Below are 19857 nucleotides of genomic sequence, written 5' to 3'. Positions count from 1 at the left end.
AATCTTGATCATTTTGATGGATGACTGAAGGTTCTGTAAGTGGGTCTCTGCGTTGTGTATTTTTTCTTTTCTTTATCTTTTGTGATAGTTGGCTCGTCATTGGTTCTAGCTGTTTTCTGGAAGGTTGTGGCTTCATATGCAGGTGAGGAGGTCGGTGCGTATGGGTCTCAGGACAGCCATCCAGTGTTACCTGCACAGAGGAAGAGAGAAAACAAAAGACAGAGCAGTATTTGTTCAAACACTAGGGTTGTCGCAGTATTTGTTTAAAACACTACGGCTGTATCCTTTTCTGAGTCTGCTGTTGTTGTTCCTTCTTTCCCTATTTCTTAATTTGTTTGACACCTAAATAGAAGCAGTGAGGTAGGGGTGGACTATGGAGGGGAAGGCCTATGAGGTAGTCTTCACCGCAGGGGTTGGCCCCCGATGCCTGTTGCAATCGGTTCTTCCCTGGGCTCCTCACTGTTCCGTGTCCTGTCATTTCCCTGTGGGTTGGGGAACAACGTTTACAGTGTGACACAATGAGTCCAGGTTTATCCTGACACAATACTGCCGCTACTTTAATTTACATCACTTGATGTGGTCCAGACACTTCCTTGACTACCTGTCCTGTGAAGTGTGTAGCTTTATCTGCGTAACACAATCGTGAGTCATTTCTCCTTCATCCTCTAACAAAACTTCAGTCATTGTAGACATCATACATGAGAATGGTGACAAAAATGACTTTTGCTTGATTCATTATTGCGGTCACTACATGAGGGCATTTTACGTTTACAGCTTGACCCAGCTCATTACTAATGAAGGGCCTGTGCTGTAGACAACATTTAAGGCTGTGAGTTTACTTAACCATTGTCCCCACAAAGGAAAACTGAGATAGTCACTTTCCTTTTGTTCTATTAAACAAAAATAAGTTTTTTATCTCTGTTGTAAGTTACTGGGGAGAATTATGCACTCACAGCCCAAATGGTTAACACCTACACGAGCTGCCCCAGTTTGATGACGAGGGGAGGGGCTGTTTCAGAGTAGCAAGCAGACTGAGCAGAAGCTGAGTAAAATTGTTAACTTGTTTAAAGTTCTTTTTGTTTTTTCTACACTCTCTTCCCCAATGTCCATGTTTACCACAATAATAACAACTGCTGCCCTCTCTCTTAGGACATTTGCGTTTCTGTTGCTTCTCTGCGTTGACCTTAAAGGAAACTGCTGCAATTCTTACTCTCTCTTTAACATCAGAATCTCTTTCCCAAGTAGCTAACCTGTCTAGGTTACTTTTCAGGGTACTGGTAGCCCATGTGACGTCTAAGAAAGGCAATGCATTTCTATGCTCTGACAAAAGACCATCATACCATGTGCGAACGAGGGCACCATTGTCCTCTAGCACCTTCTCTGGAGTGTCAACAATCCCACTGTATGCTGCAGCTGTCTGACAAAATCTTTCTGTGTACTCACATACATTTTCATAATTCTTCTGTACACAACTAGTGATCTTTGACCAGTCCACTTTTGGTCCAACAATGTTCTTTAACACTCTCAGAACTCCTTCTCTCAATTCATCTTTTCTGGCATGCTGTAACTCAGAATTGTTTACAGCATTTTCAAAATCATTGAATTCTGACTCAGTCAAGATCTGTGATATTAGCTGGGTGACTTCAGCTAGAGACATATCGTAGAGCCGCATCTTTTTGGACAATTCTCTCCTAAACTCAGAAAAATTTCCATGTACTGATGGCAAACTTTCAGCAATTCTCTCTATTTCTTTAGGAGCTAAAGATAATTTGACTGCTTGTAGCTGTAGTATGGGGGTTGCTGATGGAACTGGATCAATCCCTTTTCCCCTAGTCTGAGCCTTTTGTCTTGCTCCACACACTTCAACTGCATTTACATCTTTCATCAATACAGCACTGACATTGTCCTCTATTCTATCAAAAAACTGTAAATCAGGATAGCTTTCATCTGACTGTTGGTTTTCTGAGTCACATTTGGTTGAGGCCTGGTTGTGGCCCACCTTTTTCTTGAGACAGGACACTTGGGTGTGCAATTGTTTGTTCTGTTCTTTTAATTTAGCAATACACTGAGCTTGTTCTTGTGCAATGAATAAGCTATATTGTTTATAGCAACAGATTATGCCTTTCATGTGTTTCTTTCTGATACATGCACCTAACACCTTCTTGCATTCTTCAATAGACCAAACTTTGTCTGGATCAATACCAAATTTCTTTGTCAAATCCAATCTAACTGACTCAGTCACTATGGAGTCCATTTTCTCTCCTAACAATGACTTGAACTCACTGTCTGTCCATAAAGGGCTTGCTAATCCACGTTTCTCAGTAGTTGGAATCAGTCTAGCATTCTTCCTAACCATTTTGTGGATTTCTTTGTTACCAACTTAATCAAAAAAAATTAAAACTTCTCTCTACTGTCTACAACAGAGGGTACAATCTTATTAGCACATGATGCTAAACAAACAAAACACTAAAACTTCTGTGATCAACAGAGGGTACACTTGTTAACACAGATCAAACTATTGTTAACCTTCCTTGGCAGAGCAAAGGGTAACACAAATTACTAGCACTTTACGCTAATCTTCCCTGATTGAATCAGAGGATACAAACAACTTCCCTGACTATTCAGAGGATAAAACCAAAATATTAGCACATAATGCTAAAAACTTCCCTGCCTGAACAGAGGATCGATCTTCATCTCTAAAAGAAAACTTTTAAAGGGTAACTTTAGTTAACCAAACTCTACAGCAGTCTGTTAACTTTTCTCTGACGGCGCAGAGGAATAAAATTTGTACTGGTCTTCAGTGGTTCTTTGAATAGAGTGAAACTCACCAAATCGTTTGTTGTTCAGAAAGATTCAGTCTGGAAACTCAGTCAGCTTTGTTGAGCTCTTTTTTGAGATTCAGTTCTGGAACTCAGTCCGAAAAGTTCTTCTTTGTTGAGATCTTTGTTGAACTTGTTTCAAGATTCAGTTCTGGAATTCTTTGTTGAAATCTTTGTTGCTTGAAGTTTCAAGATTCAGTTCTGGAACTCAGTCCACTTTTTTGAGATCTTTGTTGAGGTCCAGTTCTGGATTCTGGTGAAGTTAATTCTATCCGGGTCACGGCGGCATCTGTAGGAAACTTATTTTCTTCTCAAGTGTAGAAAAGTCAAAGTTCGCAGACCAGGAGATTGTTGAGGTATAAGTTCTTTATTGTCGCTGCAGTCATCTCAATCAAATCCAATCTAAAGTAACTTTACATGGTATCTTATAGGCATTTCAAGGGGGAGGAGTTACATGGAGGTGGAAACACTCTGTAACAATACATGTAAATGAGGTATACAGGCTTTGGAACCTGCTCAGCATGTGTCCTCATCCGGTGAGACACGAGAACAGGAAAGGCTGTCCCTTCTCGTATTGAGACAGGACAGTCAGGATAATAAAATAGCAGGTGTTCACACCTGCTCCACAGGGCTTCCCGCACTGAGACAGGAACCCCACGACAAATGGTTTGCATTTAACTTGCAATAGACAGACAGGAAAAGGCAGGTTTGTGACATTTACCTTAGTTACAAAATTCACACTAATAAACTTCCTCAGTTTATATACTATAAATCTAAATTAAACATTTAAATAAATTTGTATTCCTTCATCAGTGTCTGCTTTAGTTGGTCTCTTGACCCTTGAGTTTATAACATTAGTTTCTCTCTGGCTGTTATAACTGAGTTTATAAAACACATTTGTTATGGCAAGAAACAGTCAAGAGAAAGTTTGTCAGGTGTTTTTGGCTGTTGTGATGATGCGACAATCATCCTGGACATGTCTGATTCTCTGATCTCATCCTGTGTATAACTTTTGAATGTATGAATATTTCATATTTATTATATATCTGTGAATCTACAACATGAAATCCAGCAATGTTTCTGTAATCAGTTATTATGAAGGATGATGAAATCATATAGTACATTAAAACATTTTTAACTCCTGGTTGACTTAGACACACACAGACATCAACAATCAGCGTATGAATCTCAACAATGGTGACAATCAATAGTTTCATGTCGCAATGCATTCTGGGTTCTGCATGAATGAATAAATAAATACAAAAAGTATTGCCACCATTGTTGCAATTCATGTGCGCAAGTTTGATATCTCTGTGTTTCTACAAGACAGTGTAGCTTTGTTTTTTTGGTTGTGCATATGTGTTAAAAAAATAGTCATGGTATCTCATTACTGTTGTTTCACAGTGATGGTAATGTAACAATTCTACAGAGGATTAAACTCTGAATGAGATTAGTGAATGAACAAACTATATTTGTCATCATTCACAAATCGTGCCTGTGCACAAGTGCGACCCGAAGAAACACAGTTCAAGCAGCAAGAGAGAAACTAATGTTAAAAAGTCAAGGGTCAGCATCTCGACTAAAGCAAACACTGATCTCTATAATGGTAACTTCAAACCAAACATTTTCAATTAAACATCTCAACAACATCTTCTATAGATGTATGACAGAAATAAAGTAATACTGGTTAATAATAAGTGTAATAATGTCTGATGGCTGGAAGTCAGTTGTAGGTCATGTGTTTTTCTATTTTCTGTTCTTCTGTTCCTCTTTCCTTCAGTGATTCTGCTTGTTAACAGCAGGTGTTCATCACTAATGCTCAACAATCACTGACATATTCACTTAATTATCTCACTGAAACACTGCGTCAATGTTACTTTTTACTCTTTGTAGTGTGTATTTTTCTGTGAGGTTGAAAGGGTTAACAGTGTAAGATAAAAAGACACACCCACGAAATGTATTTTAACAGTAATAAACTGTAAGTTATAAAACAGGTTTATACTGGCAACATTGTTGCCAGTAGTTTACTGTAAAATAATTTTTTTGGGGTCACCGTTGTGCTGAAGACTAGAGCCTGTGCTTCAGTGCAGGAGAAGATCTACAAACATTAATGATACGCTGCATCATTGCTTTATTTAACAAGCGGTGACTGTGTAGTTGCTGATCCAGTGGAAATCTTTTTATGTACAATAGTTTTTTAGTGGTGTCAAATGAAATAAGTTCGCAATAATACTTTATTTCACATTATTAGTATATTTTAAAGCTGCAGTAGGGAGTTTTGAGAAAACGTTGACTTAGCCTGAAAATTTGAACAAGCACAACTTACAGGTCCCACCCCCTTGCTCTCTGCTGCGCTACAGCCCTCCCTCCACAGCTCGTCCTCCACAGCGGAGCCTGTCGTGAACGCGCAGGCTAGTAAACAGGGCCACCAATGACGGCAGATAAAAAGTTATATGGCACATTCACTAATTGGGACTAAACGTCAATAATATGCTTTACATTGACTATGGCCTGCCCATACTTTGACTACAAACTTGGTCCTCAAATCATTATGTATTTTCCAATAGCTTACATGTAACTTTATAACGTTGCACTCTTTCTATAAGTTATAAATAGCTAGTAAGATAGCGTTAATATAACGGTAACTAACGTTAGAGTATGTAAGTAATTATTCTAGCGATATATAATGCTAGATAAGGTGTGCTAGTACATTATTTCAGCAACATGACAAGCCAGTGAATTAGCAGGTTTCAATTGTTGCTTAGCAGAGTGCGTGACATTTTATCTACATGTGATGCGGCTAGAGTTTTGACACCGAGTCAATGGGCTCTGTGTAATTCTTTCTTTTTCGCTTGTTTATCGTCATCAGTCTTTTTCCTTTTACCTCTTTGTTTTATGAGCAGGTGTCACTCGAGAATTGGCAGTTTAGGTTGTTTCTCCGTCATAAGCACAGCTGCAGCACGCCGGCAATCTTGAGTTTGAACGACGGCTCGCGCTCCGGCGCTCGCGCTGTGCAAGAGAGGGGTGTGATCAGCGCGTACACGAGCGTGACTGACAGTGCTAAGACACTCCTCCCGGCTCTGATTGGTTGTTTCTGACCGGGAGCGTGTATTTCTTGCAAATGGCAATAGGACCACTAGGAGGAGCCAGAGGAGCTTGATTTTTACACAGATTATCTGTCTCATATTCTACTGTCAGGACATAATGACAGTTTTAGCAAATACATGTTTTCAAAAGTTACCTACAGGAGCTTTAAATTTTTGTTGATACATTTAAATGAGAGTTGGTAAATTTAAGGCAGTCGGTTTCTGCAAGTGAAATTAGTTAATTTGAGTTTTAATTTAGTTAATTTTTACAGTAACATACTGTAGATTACAGTAAATAACTGTACAATTAACAGTTGCCAGTATTTTACTGTAAAAAAACCTGGTAAGGTCTAACAGTGTACATCTGCTTTTCTGGGGTACTCTGACAGCTATAGTCACAGGGGTCAATGGAACCAATAGTCTGAGGGACCATTTCGTATAGTTAAAGCCTTACTTTCCAGTTAGACTAAAGTGTTTTCTCCTTGAGAGAAAGAATGTTTTGAGAGGACTATCATGTTTATAGTTCGAGCCTGGCCAAATCCAACCTTGAAAAAGCTGTGTGTCGGTGTGTGTTAGTCTTATTGGTTACATGTTAAGGAACAACTGCATTATTGTAGATTGACTGGAAGGTCACGACGTGCCTAACTTCAGGGTCCGAGTGTCAGCTGCATAATCGATGGAGATATGCCTCAATCTATCTGTATATGTGTGGAAAATTACTCTCTCTCTCCTATAGCGTTTGTCCCTTCGTAATGCGGGGTCCGATTTTCGGCAGGTTGCTCTCCATTTCTTCCGATCGAGGGCATCTTCGGGGGCGGCATTGTCATGTTTCATATCTTCCTTTATCCGATCCATCCATCGCTTCTTTGGTCTTCCTCGGGGTCGCTTTCCTTCAGGGTTGAGACGCAGGGACCTCTTCGCTATTGACTCTTTCTCGCTCCTGACTACGTGGCCTCATCTTCTCCATAATCGGTGCTACTCCCATGGTCTTTCTGACGTCCTCATTCATTACTTGGTCCCATCGGGTCAGCCCTAGCGTCCACCTGAGCATCCGCATCTCCATTACATGAAGGGCCTGTTGGTGCCTGTTGGTCGCGGGCCAACACTCCGCTCCATATAGGGCGACTGGACAGACGACTGTCTTATAGATCTTTGCCTTGAGGTGTTTGGGCATGCGTTTATCGCAGAGGACACCAGTGACTTGGTGCCATTTCAATCAGGCATTGTTGACTCGGGACCTGACATCTGGGAGGCTGTCGCCATCGGTTGAGAGGGTGTGGAAAATTACTATGTTTATCTATTTCTCAGCCAATCAGAATCATTCAACCTGAAGCAAGGACGTAGCTTTAGACCTTGGTGAAGGGTATAATTTGGGTGGAACATATGTATTTTGACAGACGCAGTCTAATAACTTGCATTGTGAAAGAAGTACATATTAGAAGCACTGACCTGCTTAATTTTTTTTTAATAGATTTTCTGTCTTGATAAGTTGTCTTTTTAGTCAAGTCACATTTATTTATATAGCGCTTTTTACAATACAGATTGTTTCAAAGCAGCTTTATAGAGATAGAAATGCACATTTGACTGATTATTCTTCCTGTCAATTTTGTCATTCTTGTAAATCTTGATTTACTTAAGAAAATATATATATACATAAACATTTGTAATATGTTTAAAAACATATGTTCAAAAAATATATATTAAGCTGTCTTAGAAATGGTATTAGTATAAAGCTCAAGTCTGTGAAGAGACTCAACAATACATTGTCACAAAAATGTAGTAACTTTCAATGCAATGATATCACATTAAAATGACAATTTTTAATTCTACACTAGAACAAAAAGAGTCACTGGTTTAAAATGAACAAAGGCCTGAATAGTTCTGCACGGTTACAGCTGTGAGAATTTGCCTAATTAGTTTTATTTGTAATAATATGTTGGCTCGATTACAAGAGATGAATGTAAATCTGCACAGCATCTCATCATTTCACACTATTACAGTTTTTTACAATCGCTATGACAATTTTTTCAATACTTTTAACAAAGTTTCTAAACTCTTAACGCACCAACACACCTACAACACACAATTGGCAAAACGGTTAATTTCATGCTCAAAATCACGCACTGTAAACTACACTCCAACACTAATTTTACTATATACACAACACAATACACTATGTCTACCAAAACACTAACACATGTTCTCTTCCAACAGGGACATTTAGTCAATCATAGCACAATGTCATAAAAAACACTAACATGAGCTGGAATTACAGAAACTGCATTATTTTATATACAGTATGTCAGATCTGCCCTTATACAATAGACAGTATATTGTATTGTTTATACAGAAGATTGTTTTGCACTGCAGTTTATTTTGAAGCCTCTCTACAGTTTTGTTTTGTTTGGGTTTAGCAAATGTGTGCATTTTTTTCCTATGTTGTAGAAATTCAATACAAAAAAATGAATGACCCTTCTCAGAATAGCAGAATAGAATGTACGGTTTATGAAAAAAAGAAGACAGAGACAGAATTGGTGCAGTAAAGGCTTTATTTGCAACAGGACATTTCTGCAAGATAATAAAAATATGCAATACTTGCCATTTACAGCATTAGTGTAGGTGAAAATACAAAATATACAAACAGAAAAAGCCATCTTCTAATCATCCCGGTCTTCTCCATTTGGCCACATGTTCTCATCCACATCACACTTCTCTGGTAAGACTTCTTGGGAAGAATCATTTGGCATTCCTTATCCTCCCCTGGAGGTGTTCAGCTGGGATGTCTTGGCATGCAGCATCCATTGCATCCAGGAGGGACATTTGGTCTTGTGGACGATGGTCAAAAACCTTCCATCTCCAGGCTAAGAAAGGGAAAGGGGAGTAATGGGCAAGGAAAATGGACATCATCCTCTGATGGGATCAAACCAGGCCGTGACTGCACTGGAATTGTGAAATGCCACATTGTCCCATATTTGCATTATTCAATCAGCTGTTTCTCAGTAACAATAAAATAAAATACAGGGGATATATTTGTGTTTCAATTCACAATATAAGCAGCTGTTTACCTTGACTTTAGCCTGTAAGGTTAGGTTTAGAACATGGTGTTATCTGTTCTGACATACGGTGTTAAAGCATTGGTAAATTTGGTAGTAAAAATCCATTGTTTTGGTCTTGTTTGAGCTTGTGTGTAAAAGAAGTTCAAGCATTTTAAATTTGTGTTAATTGTATGCATTTTGTGTTAAAGCAACAAGAAATGTGTTAATAGTATAGCTTACACAGACGGATGTAGTGCTAACTGTGTTAAGAGTTTTGGAAAATTGTTAAACGTATTGAAAAATCTGTCATAGCAATTGTAAAAACTGTAAAACAGGATGATAACAGTTCAGTCAGGACCACCTTTGTCAAATGTATACTTTATTATAATGATAATGCATACAGTTAGTGTTGGCGGTGTGGTTGTGTTCTGGGCAAACTCCACGCGCCGTCCACGCAGAGATGAACACAGCGGGAAGAGCAGCACGTCAAACTCCCCTTGGGGTAACATAACAGATCCAGTAATCATGCATACATAATTACATTTCACAAAACGAGCCAAAATACATGAGGAAGGATGATTACAATGTAATTACTGAGTACAGTCCCAAAACAGATATCAGATTAGATTACAGAAATTTAGCATGCAGTCGTGCTAAAGAAGAGTGGCTGAATGAATGGGGATTTAAATGAACCTCGGTGATAAAAATGAACAGCTGATTGCCGGCTGATGGAAGCTTGACTGACGTGGACTAACATGATGCTTGATGTCACTCTGCTGAGGTTTGCCACTGACTCTGTGAACTGTGAAAATGAAAGAATAATGAAATATACATTTAGCCATTGGGGCTGTAAACAACATCTATGGAATGACAGAAACATCATGGGTCAAATCCCATGAAAACATGTCAGGATTATTCTGATGAAGACTGAAGCAAATCTGGTCAAAAATAAGAGGGTGATTTCAAAGCATTTTGAAAGTGACACACTTCCTGCTGCCAGTTGTTGGCGCTATAACTTTGACTCACAAAAAGCACATCCATGTGATCGGCCTCTTACAACGAACACACAGCTGAAGTTTCATCCAAATCAATGAATGTATGCAGAAGGTATAGCACACTTCCTGTTTCCCTTTTCTCGCCACAAATTTGTTTCAACACCACGGCCAAACCGTTCGAGATATCAAAACTCCGCTTGCAATTTATCATCCTCAATGCCTTGACTTCAGGTTCACCGAGATTGGTGCCAATTCGCCTTTGGCTAAGCCACACCCTAGAATGTAGATTGACCAATCACAGCGCAGCCAAGAACGAGCTCCCACAGAGGTCCGACACTTTTTCACAGCGCTCCATTGACTTTAACACAGGCGTCTCATATTTTTGGTGTCGGCCGGCTATTGCCGTCGTAGTTTTATCAAAAATATGGTTAAACATTGTGCCTGGGGCATTTGTAACACAGATACGCGTTTCCCAGAGAGGTTGGAGGGGGGTTTCCCTTCCCAAAACCGAAGTCAAATCCTGACAAGTGTAGCTCACGCTGCTAATAAATACAACGTTATACTCGCGTAGTCCGTTTGCTTTGTAATAACGATTATAGAAGTGAATAGAGACCTACCCAGCTTTGCATGAACAGTGTTGCTCCTTGATATTGTTAGTCCCAGCCTCCGTCTCGATTAGTAGGATATGCGGTGGTTCATTTTTTGACTGTGACCGGTATGCTTTTGCCTCTATTTGGATGCCTTGTTGTTCCTTGCGTTTCACCTGTATGTCGTGAATATAGCCTTCGAACGTATATTGCAGCCCACATTGCCTACTTCTATCGGACACTTTATTTGCTCCTTTATAAAAGTTTGATAAAATTTCAGCAGGAAGAGCTGTCACAGCATAAGCCATGTTGATACCAGAGCCCAGATGAAGTTTGTTTGTCGGACGTAGCAACAGTAACTAAAGGGGGCGGGGCTTAGCCAAAGGCGAATTGGGTGATTTGGCTAGAAGTATATCAAATTCAAGAGCATGCGTTTTTCAAACAACCCATAATAGCCGACTTCCTGTTAGGCTGGCACAAGTTGTTCGTTCGGCTTGATGAGATCTATAAGTGTATGAAGTTTGGTTACTGTATGTGAAAAGCGGTAGGCCACAGAGGCCCTCAAAAATGACCATATAAAAGGGTCCGCTGCAGAGCCCCCCCATGATTTAATATTAGATAGAATTTAATATTCAACAATAATATTGCCTGCATTGACACCATTATGATGACATCACCGTTTTTTTCCCCAGAGTGGATATATATATATAAATGAACTAAATTAATAACTTTTTTACAACAAAAATGAACCATCGCTGGTCTATGATGCTATTTTGTTCTAGATCTGCTGTACAGCAGAAACAAACTTTGTATCACTGTAAAGCTGCTTTGAAACAATATTGTAAAAAGCGCTATATAAATAAAGGTGACTTGAGTTGACTTAACATGACGCCCCATGTCAACTTGTGACAATACCAAATACCACCATAAATTATTACTTATTTTGCCATTAAATTGGTCTTTTTGTCCACATTACAGTAATGAGAATGCAGACTGTATTTTTGGGGGCGACATGTGACCTGGACATGAGATTCACCCTGTCCGTATCATACTCACTGTTAACTCGTTACTTCTGAGCTTCTCGGAGCCCTCTTGACCGCTCTGCTTTTAGCCTCAACTCGTGTTTGATTTACACCTTAAAACACACACAAAAATAAATGAATTTTATGCTGAGCACAGTGCAGTTTCGCAGGTCCTGTAAGCATCTCTCACCATCATGATGAGTGACGTGTTCCTCCCTGTGCTGGGCTCCATCTGTCTGAGGCTGGTCTGTTTTTTTATAGTAATAATTTTGGTCTGGTGGACCAAACCGCTAAAATACACACACACATACACAATATTGAAACAATCCCAAATGAAAGTTGTTTTGTGAATATTTGTATTCATTTATGTACCTTATTAGGCCACATGAAACTAATGAAGAGGATGATGGGAAGGCCCACAGTGAACACATAGACACCCCAGAGCCACGGCCGCTTGACCGTCGCCATCAACAGCTTCTCGATCATTCCAGGCTACAAGAGGACAGTGTGAAACAGAAGTGATCAATTTACTGTTAATTATTTTAAAACATATGAAAAACACATTTTTGGTTTAAATTTCCTTGATTGTAAGTGAACGAGTATCTTATATCTTATCACTAGACTTGGTGGTAACACTTTACAATAAGGTTCATTAGTTAACATTAGTTCATGTATTAACTGACATGAACTAACAATGAGAAATACATTTGTTACAGTATTTATTAATCTTTGTTAATATTAGTTAATAAATATACAGCTGTTCATTGTTTGTTCATGTAAGTTCACAGTGCATTAACTAATGTTAACAAATACAACCTTTGATTTTAATAATGTATTAGTAAATGTTGAAATTAATAATAACTAAAGATTAATAACTGCTGTAGAAGTATTGTTCATTCTTAGTTCATATTAACTAGTTAACTAATGTTAATTAATGAACCTTATTGTAAAGTGTTACCGACCTGGTCGCCATTTCTTCACATTTTGCCTTCACTAGATCACTTTAATCGGGTGTCAGTGGATGAAGTATGTTGGATGCATGTGGTCTCATTAATGTGAGCTTATAAGAGCTGCATGCTAAATGAGACAGATTATGACAGAACATGCGAAATGCTCTTTATCACAGATGCTAGTCAGTTTGGTGATGCAGACCGGCTGTCAGTGTTGGGGAAGTTACTTTTAAAAAGTAGTGTAACTCGTTACTCGTTACTTCTTAAAAAAAGTAATCCGTTACTTTGGCTAGTCAGTTTGGTGATGCAGACCTGTTCCAGTTAAAGGATCATGGGACAGTTTAACTGTTGCTTACTGCCTTCCTCTTGCTCCACGTGTCTTCAGTCCAACGCCTGGCTACTTCCAGACTGTCACAGAGAAAGATGTTGTCAAACATCACGTCTCCGGTGAGGGTCCACAGCTCAAATCCCACAGCAGCGACGGGGCTCATGCTGAACCGCTGCTCTCTGCTGTCCTAACACAACAAACACACGAGGACAATGATGAACTGCACACGGAAAATGCTAATGAGATATTTCGGAGGGCCAGCCTACTTTATCATTCGGGTTTGTGCTGGGTCGGCTCTCTGGATTTGATAATGCAGGACGAGATGAACGCTCATGAGGCGACGCCACACCATCTGACCTGTCCAAACAAACACACATACACACGACTACAGATTGATGTGGCTTGTAATGGACAAACATAAGCCAAGTTAAGTCAAGTTTATTTATGTAAGTCTTTTTACAATACAGACTCAAGTTTACGTCGTAGTCTGTACAGAACTCTCTCTCCCCTATATATATATATATATATATATATATATATATATATATATATATATATATATATATATATATAAATAATGATAATTAGTGTTCAAAGCATTCTTATTGTATCAAATCAAATTTACACTACCATTCAAAAATTCCAAATTCACCAAGAGATTGTTTTTGAGAGAAACAAGTATATTCTATTCTATTCTATTTTCTGTCCCAAGGGATAAAGGCTAAGAAGGAAATGGATTCACTAAACATTTTTAATAAAATTCTTCTCATAATTTCTTATTCTCTAAATTCAGAAAGAAAAAACTCTTGAGAATGGCCTTTTTTTACCCTTAAGTTTGTTCTTGTGGCAAAACTTGCAAATGGGCAAATTTGGCCAGGACACCCCTACTCTTTTATGAAGGACATCCTGGGATTTTTAATGACCACAGAGAGTCAGGACCTCGCTTTAACGTCTCATCTGAAGGACAGTGCTGTTTAAAAGTATAGTGTCCCCATTACTATACTGGGGTGTTAGGACCCACACAGAGGGTGAGCAGCACCCCCTAGTGGCCTCACTAACAACTCTTCCAGCAGAAACATAGCTTTCCCAGGAGTCTCCCATCCAGGTACTGACCAAACTCAGCCCTGCTCAGCTTCAGTGGGCAAGTCTACTTAAAGACTGCATGATCAGTATTAAAGGGATCGTTCACCCCAAAACATTAAAATTCTGTCATCATATACTAGTCCTCACGTCGTTCAAAACCCATAAGACTTTCGTTCATCTTCTTTACACAAATGAAGATCTTTTAGATGAAATCTGAGAGATTTCTGTCCCTCCATTGAGAGCTACGCAACTACCACTTTGACGCCATATAATCATATAAATATATATTCATATAAATATAGATATCGTAAAACTAATCCATATGAATTGAGCTTTAGATTGAATTTTTTTTAGATTAAAAACAGACTGAATTTAGGCTTTTACTCACATTAACATCGATCAGCGAACATAAACAGAAGCTCAACCAAGAACCTCATTGGTTCTTGCAGAAGCTCAAACGTGCTGCGTAACACCAGAATGAACCTCATTGGTTCTTGCTGAAGCTCAAACGTGCTGCGTAACACCAGAATGAACCTCATTGGTTCTTGCTGAAGCTCAAACGTGATGCGTAACACGAGAATGAACCTCATTGGTTCTTGCACGTCAAGTTTATATGTGATGGAGGGACAGAAAGCTCTCCGATTTCATTAAAAATATCTTAATTTGTGTTGCGAAGATGAACGAAAGTCTTATGGGTTTAGATCGACATGAGGACGAGTAATTAAAGACAGAATTGACAGAAAAATTACACAATCATTTTTGGGTGAACTAACGCTTTAAGGTTAATTTCACATTGGCACATCGACATACTTGTATACATTTTACTAATGCAACTTGGAAGTCGTTGTCCACTCAAAATTGGGAAGGTATTGCAGCTCTTTTACTTTAAGTCATAAATTTCAATAAATTCCTACAAGAACATCCATAATATGTCTTTTTCTTCTAAATGCTCTGAAAAAGAGATTTGTCAGATTTCAGAGAACTGTCAGAGAGACGGTTCCCTTGTTGAGTGTTCAAAGAGAGTCAATGTTGGTTGTGTCCACACGTGTGAATTGGGGACTTCATCTGTGAGTGAAGATTGAAGATTACAAGAGCCAGTCATTCAAACAATTCATTCATTCCTAAACCAATGAAGATTAAAACCCACTTTGTTTAAACTGATCCAGGAGGAGCTAATATTAAACAGGTTTCAAAACACTGTTACAACTCATCTATCAGATATCTCTCAGTGTATAAATAACTTTATTTAAAAAAAAATCAGCATACCTTTCATGTTCCAACTTAAGGTCAGAAGATTGAACCCCGTCCACTAAAGCCGCATGTGATGAATATTCAGGTCCCTGTGTTTCGTGAGTGTCCATATCATCCAAAAGACTGCCCTTGTTTATCAGTGTCAGGTCAATGAAGATTTCAAAAGTGTTGTCAGGATACAAGTCTGAAAAGAACATTTTCACTCAAATAAAATTGCAACCAGCATGTCATTATGCAAGATTAGACACTTTCCATACAAAAGATTTCCTATTAAAATTGAACTGTCTAGTTTATTAGAATGTAAACTTACTTCAAATCACAGTATTGTCACTGTCACTGAACATGTATTTCTTTACTGACTACTCACTTAAAGTGTAGAGATGTGGACGCTGGTCAATAAAATAGTCACTCAGATCCACTTCTGGTTGCCGAGCATGTTTCTCCTCATACGTCCCTGTGATGGGATTGCGATGGCTAAAGATGAAATGTATCTTGTGTTCACTGCCACACTTATCTGGACCAAACATGATGGTGTACGGGGTGGCATCACTGAACTGGCTCTAAAACGACAATGACAACTCAGTGTATTCTGTCCTGTAGAGAAAGCACTTTTATTTATCGTGAATCTCTTTTTAAAATGTAAAGATTTGACGGTTTGTCTCATTTAATAAACTGTTCTCCGTGTTTTAATACACCAAGCTAAACCTGTTCCGGTGCGTAACAGGAGTATGTGAAATGTAAGTGTTACCAAACGAAGATCATCTGAATGAGAAAGCAACTTAATGTAGGCTCCACCACAATCAACCAGCTTCTGGAAGAAAACTTCATACCTGCAGATGTTTCCAAAGAAGATTTAGTCAAGCGATTGTATGTGTGTTTTAAGGATAGAAGCAAATTGATCAAAATATCTTACTGTAAGCAAAGCGGTTTGTCTTTAAAGTGGTACACTTTCCTCAGGTACGTGGATATGGCGTGGTGTCTCCCAGGGGATTTGAGGACCAGGCCTCTGTTTCCCACAAATCTTGGTTCACTTGGTTCCTCTACTACCCACTCACCTGTGTACATAAAGGTTTTTCATATTGCCATGTATTTAAGTAGCATTGTAAAGAGCAGAATAATATACAGTACGGTCAGCAGGTCATTATTGCACAATAAACCCCTTCCTTCAGACCCGCATCACGTCCTGATCATCCTTCAGCGTTATTTTGTTATAATGAATGGCTGACTGTATAACTCACATTTTAATGCTGCCCCATTGGGTAACACTTTACTTGAAGGGGTGTGCATAAGACTGACATGACACCTTCATAATCATGACATGACGCATGTCATGAATATGAAGGACGTTTTGTGCATGTTTATGACAACTGTCATTAAGTGTCATTTGCTGAATTATGACATTTTTAATGCAAATATGACATTGTTTGAGATGAGTTATAATGGCCTCATGACAGCCAATGTAAAAACCAACCACATGACAGTTTAATGTAATGTTAACCCATAAAGCTAAGTGGTTTCTTAAGTTTGATAATCAATCTGCTATGTGATGTTTATGACATATTTATGACAATTTATGTTGTCTTGGTAATGTCAAGTTGTCATTACAAAGACACTGACAGGTTATGATGTATTGGTTTATGTCAAGTTGTCATAACAAAGACATCTCAAACAATGTCATATTTGCATTAAAAATGTCATAATTGAGCGAATGACACTTAATGACAGTTGTCATAAACATGCATAAACCTCCTTCATATTCATGACATATGTCATGTCCCTGATTATGAAGGTGTCATAACAGTCATTTGCACACCCCTTCAAGTTAAGTGTTACCCTACAGTGTTTTCAATATTCAAATTTATATTCACAAAATGCATATACCATTATATTTGAGAAGTTTCAGTTGCTGATCTTGCACCGCTTTGGACAAAACCCAGTTTCTTCAATGCAAACAAGGAGACAAGTGAATAACATTTGATGTTAATGAGCAACCATCACTTAATAACTCGACATAACTTTGATGCAATGCAAACTAATATTTTATATTATTTATATATATGGGTGTTTCTGCAACTACGGTCACTTTCGACTCTCCCAAATAAAAATAAAATAAAAAAATCAACACCTTTGAATTTTAATTAATTAATTAATCAGTCTGTAATACATTTTAAAATGTACACACAATTGCATGCCATTAAATTTTTTATCTGAAATATAAAATATTTTTTTATGCTTACCCGCAACATTACAGTAACATTCATTTTATTCACGTTTCTTTTTTAATTTTTATAAAAATGTAAGACATTTAAATAGCTTTAAGATTTTCAAGATTTGTGCATTTTTGTAAATACTGATATATATATATATATATATATATATATAAATATAAACATTTAAAATTAGGGGATTTTACGATTTTCTTTATGCCATGGAAAAGTTAGACAGTAGCCTTAGAAATCAATTAGTTCATAAACACAAAAGATAACATATCTTGCAATATCTTGACATTGAATGAATTTTCATTTTAATGTGTTTAATCAAATGTACTAAAGTTTTAAAATTATCTGAATAATAATTAAAACAAAACATTGCTGTGGCATTTTGTTATAATATTGAACAGTAATATAACTTTTTTTTTTTTATTAAATGTAGTTCAAAATACACAATTATATAGCATACAAAGCTGTATGGTGAGGACACAATAAATACTTCAGAAGAAAAGATGATCTTTATCTTATTTTTCTGGATCTTGAGTGACGTGGGTGGCCCAATCTGGCAGCCATGTGCTAATTTCTGTTTCCATAGAAACTAGACAAATGCTTTATTAAAAGTATTTTTCAGAGTGTAGGACAAAAAAAAAGTAAAGTGATATTTATATTAAACTGATTAATTTGAAATAATGTCAAACTGTAAAAGAATTAGCTCATTTTACATACCTCAGGACTGAGACCACAGTTGAGACATGAACAATAATGGTGTTTTAACCTATGAATGCTTCATAATTTTTCATTAAATCATATAAACCAGTAATTATTTTTATGTCAATGTATGATAGTGTTTGTATTAAACATCATATGACAAATTTGAACATAAATCTAAAATCTGCCGGGACTTTGTGCCATTAGTTGCAGAAACACCCATAAACTGTATTATGTATGTTGTCAGTGAGTTTCCGAAACCGAACCTGTCCAGCGTGTTTGCGTCAAACGCCTCGGCGAAATAAGCCTCTTCCGGTGTGGCGACGGGTCTGTTTGCGTTCTGAACAGCAGAGTTCGTTTCAACAGGTTTAAAAGCAAATAGGACTCTTTACACATTAATACGTTTTATGTGCATTGGTCACACACACTGCAATATAACCATTATATTTACCTGTGATCCACTGATGTGAGCGAAACACAAACAGAAGCCAAAGAACAAAGGCTGACAGCGCATCATATCTGCATCTGTGAGCAGGAACAATCGTCTGAGAAAGATTATACTTAATGAAGATCCTTATTTCTGTCCCTCAACTCTATTTTTAACGAGTTAGTTTAAGACATGCTTTACAGGAGCCTATATTAAACCTCAACTTGGTAACGTGCGTAATCATCTTCCTGTATTTATAGGTTAATAAACGTGGACTTTGATCTCTGTCCTTCTGAGCCCTTGTGCTTTACATATAAGATGGCAAAGGAGTTTAAATAAGGAATCATTGACGAAGGGCCGTCGATCTATGCACTTCAATGCTTACACACTACACAGACACACTAAACATATCCAGTAATTCAACAGTCCGCTGTCACTGGTACCAGTACCACACCTCAAGACATATTTTTCAGTCGTTTCAATCATGAAGTCAATAGGAAAGAGGCAGAATATGAAGATCTCTCTCCGAGATCCATCTTTTTCACGTTGTCGAGGTCAAATGTGGGGAAGATGCTGGAAAAGCATGTGCTGGACCTAGGTGGGGGATTTTTCTGAGGAAAGGTGTAGTTTAACTGCAACTTCTACAGGGGTGTGTGTAGGTCCTGTCTTTGGTTCTTTACATTATTTACAACCCCTTTTTTTTATTGAAACTACTTTTAATTTCTTTTGTGTGGGTTTCTGCAGGTCAGAGTAATGGGTGTCTCAGCTTGTTTGGTGACCCCAGGGTTCAGATGGCAGCGTTCACACTTATTCAAATGAACCGCACTAACAGAGCAATCGCACCAGGGTTCGTTTTAATCCAACCAAACAGGCCAAGTGTGAACACACAGTAAAATTTGTCCAGACAGAAATGATTGGTATAACCCAGGATTGGGCCACTCTGGTCCTAGCGGTCACTGTCCAGCAGTTTAGCTCTGATTAGATTCAAGACTTTGGTTAGATTGTTCAAGTGTTTTTAAATTGGGTTGGCAATAAACTCTGCAGGAAAGCCCATCCCTGGAATAAAGGGTATACAAATACTCCTGGACATGTAGTGCGTGCCATTGTTATTGGAATAGTTCTATTGTAATTGTGTTTCTTGTGTCTTTGTATCATAATTTGAGTCATTTTTGTACGTCAACACTAAAATGCAATGGCAGATTTCAAATCACATACTGTATCTTCCTGCATTAGCAAACAAAGTGCCAGTGAGACTAACGGACAGATTTCTCCAGGTCCTCCTTGGTGAAGATATGAATCAGACGTTTGACAAATCAAAAGGCATTTCTACAAATCGCTGTTTGATTCTGTTTGGCT

General features: G+C 38.1%; 1 protein-coding gene and 1 pseudogene across 1 annotated transcript; both read right to left on the bottom strand.

Annotated features, from left to right (window-relative positions):
* Nucleotides 1-401: 401 nt before the first annotated feature.
* On the bottom strand, nucleotides 402-8652 carry LOC130070706 (uncharacterized; annotated as a pseudogene).
* Nucleotides 8653-9579: 927 nt separating this feature from the next.
* Nucleotides 9580-18742, bottom strand: si:ch211-274f20.2 (calnexin). The gene is made up of 13 exons (XM_056235190.1): nucleotides 18526-18742; nucleotides 18341-18414; nucleotides 17038-17096; nucleotides 16070-16211; nucleotides 15905-15986; nucleotides 15524-15716; nucleotides 15172-15340; nucleotides 13089-13179; nucleotides 12851-13009; nucleotides 11917-12036; nucleotides 11735-11834; nucleotides 11579-11657; nucleotides 9580-9742 (listed from the first exon to the last, which is right to left on the bottom strand). The coding sequence occupies exons 1-12, from the start codon at nucleotides 18589-18591 to the stop codon at nucleotides 11581-11583; spliced, it is 1332 nt and encodes a 443-aa protein (XP_056091165.1). The 5' UTR covers nucleotides 18592-18742; the 3' UTR covers nucleotides 9580-9742; nucleotides 11579-11580.
* Between the last annotated feature and the right edge of the window lie 1115 nt (nucleotides 18743-19857).

Source organism: Rhinichthys klamathensis, unplaced genomic scaffold (assembly GCF_029890125.1).
Source record: "Rhinichthys klamathensis goyatoka isolate OS25496 unplaced genomic scaffold, OSU_Roscu_1.1 h1tg000414l_1, whole genome shotgun sequence".
In the NCBI taxonomy this organism is placed as follows: Eukaryota; Metazoa; Chordata; class Actinopteri; order Cypriniformes; family Leuciscidae; genus Rhinichthys; species Rhinichthys klamathensis.
The sequence above is the reverse complement of the archived record's forward strand: the minus strand, read 5'-3'. Positions and strand labels throughout refer to the sequence as shown.

Bases quoted from the DNA above. Each gene is read 5' to 3' on its own strand.
- si:ch211-274f20.2 (XM_056235190.1), bottom strand. From the start codon at position 18,591: ATGATGCGCTGTCAGCCTTTGTTCTTTGGCTTCTGTTTGTGTTTCGCT. The intron at 18,415-18,525 runs GTAAATATAATG...TCTGCTGTTCAG, and splicing joins CTCACATCAGTGGATCACAG to AACGCAAACAGACCCGTCGC. The intron at 11,835-11,916 runs GTACATAAATGA...TGTGTATTTTAG, and splicing joins GTTTCATGTGGCCTAATAAG to CGGTTTGGTCCACCAGACCA.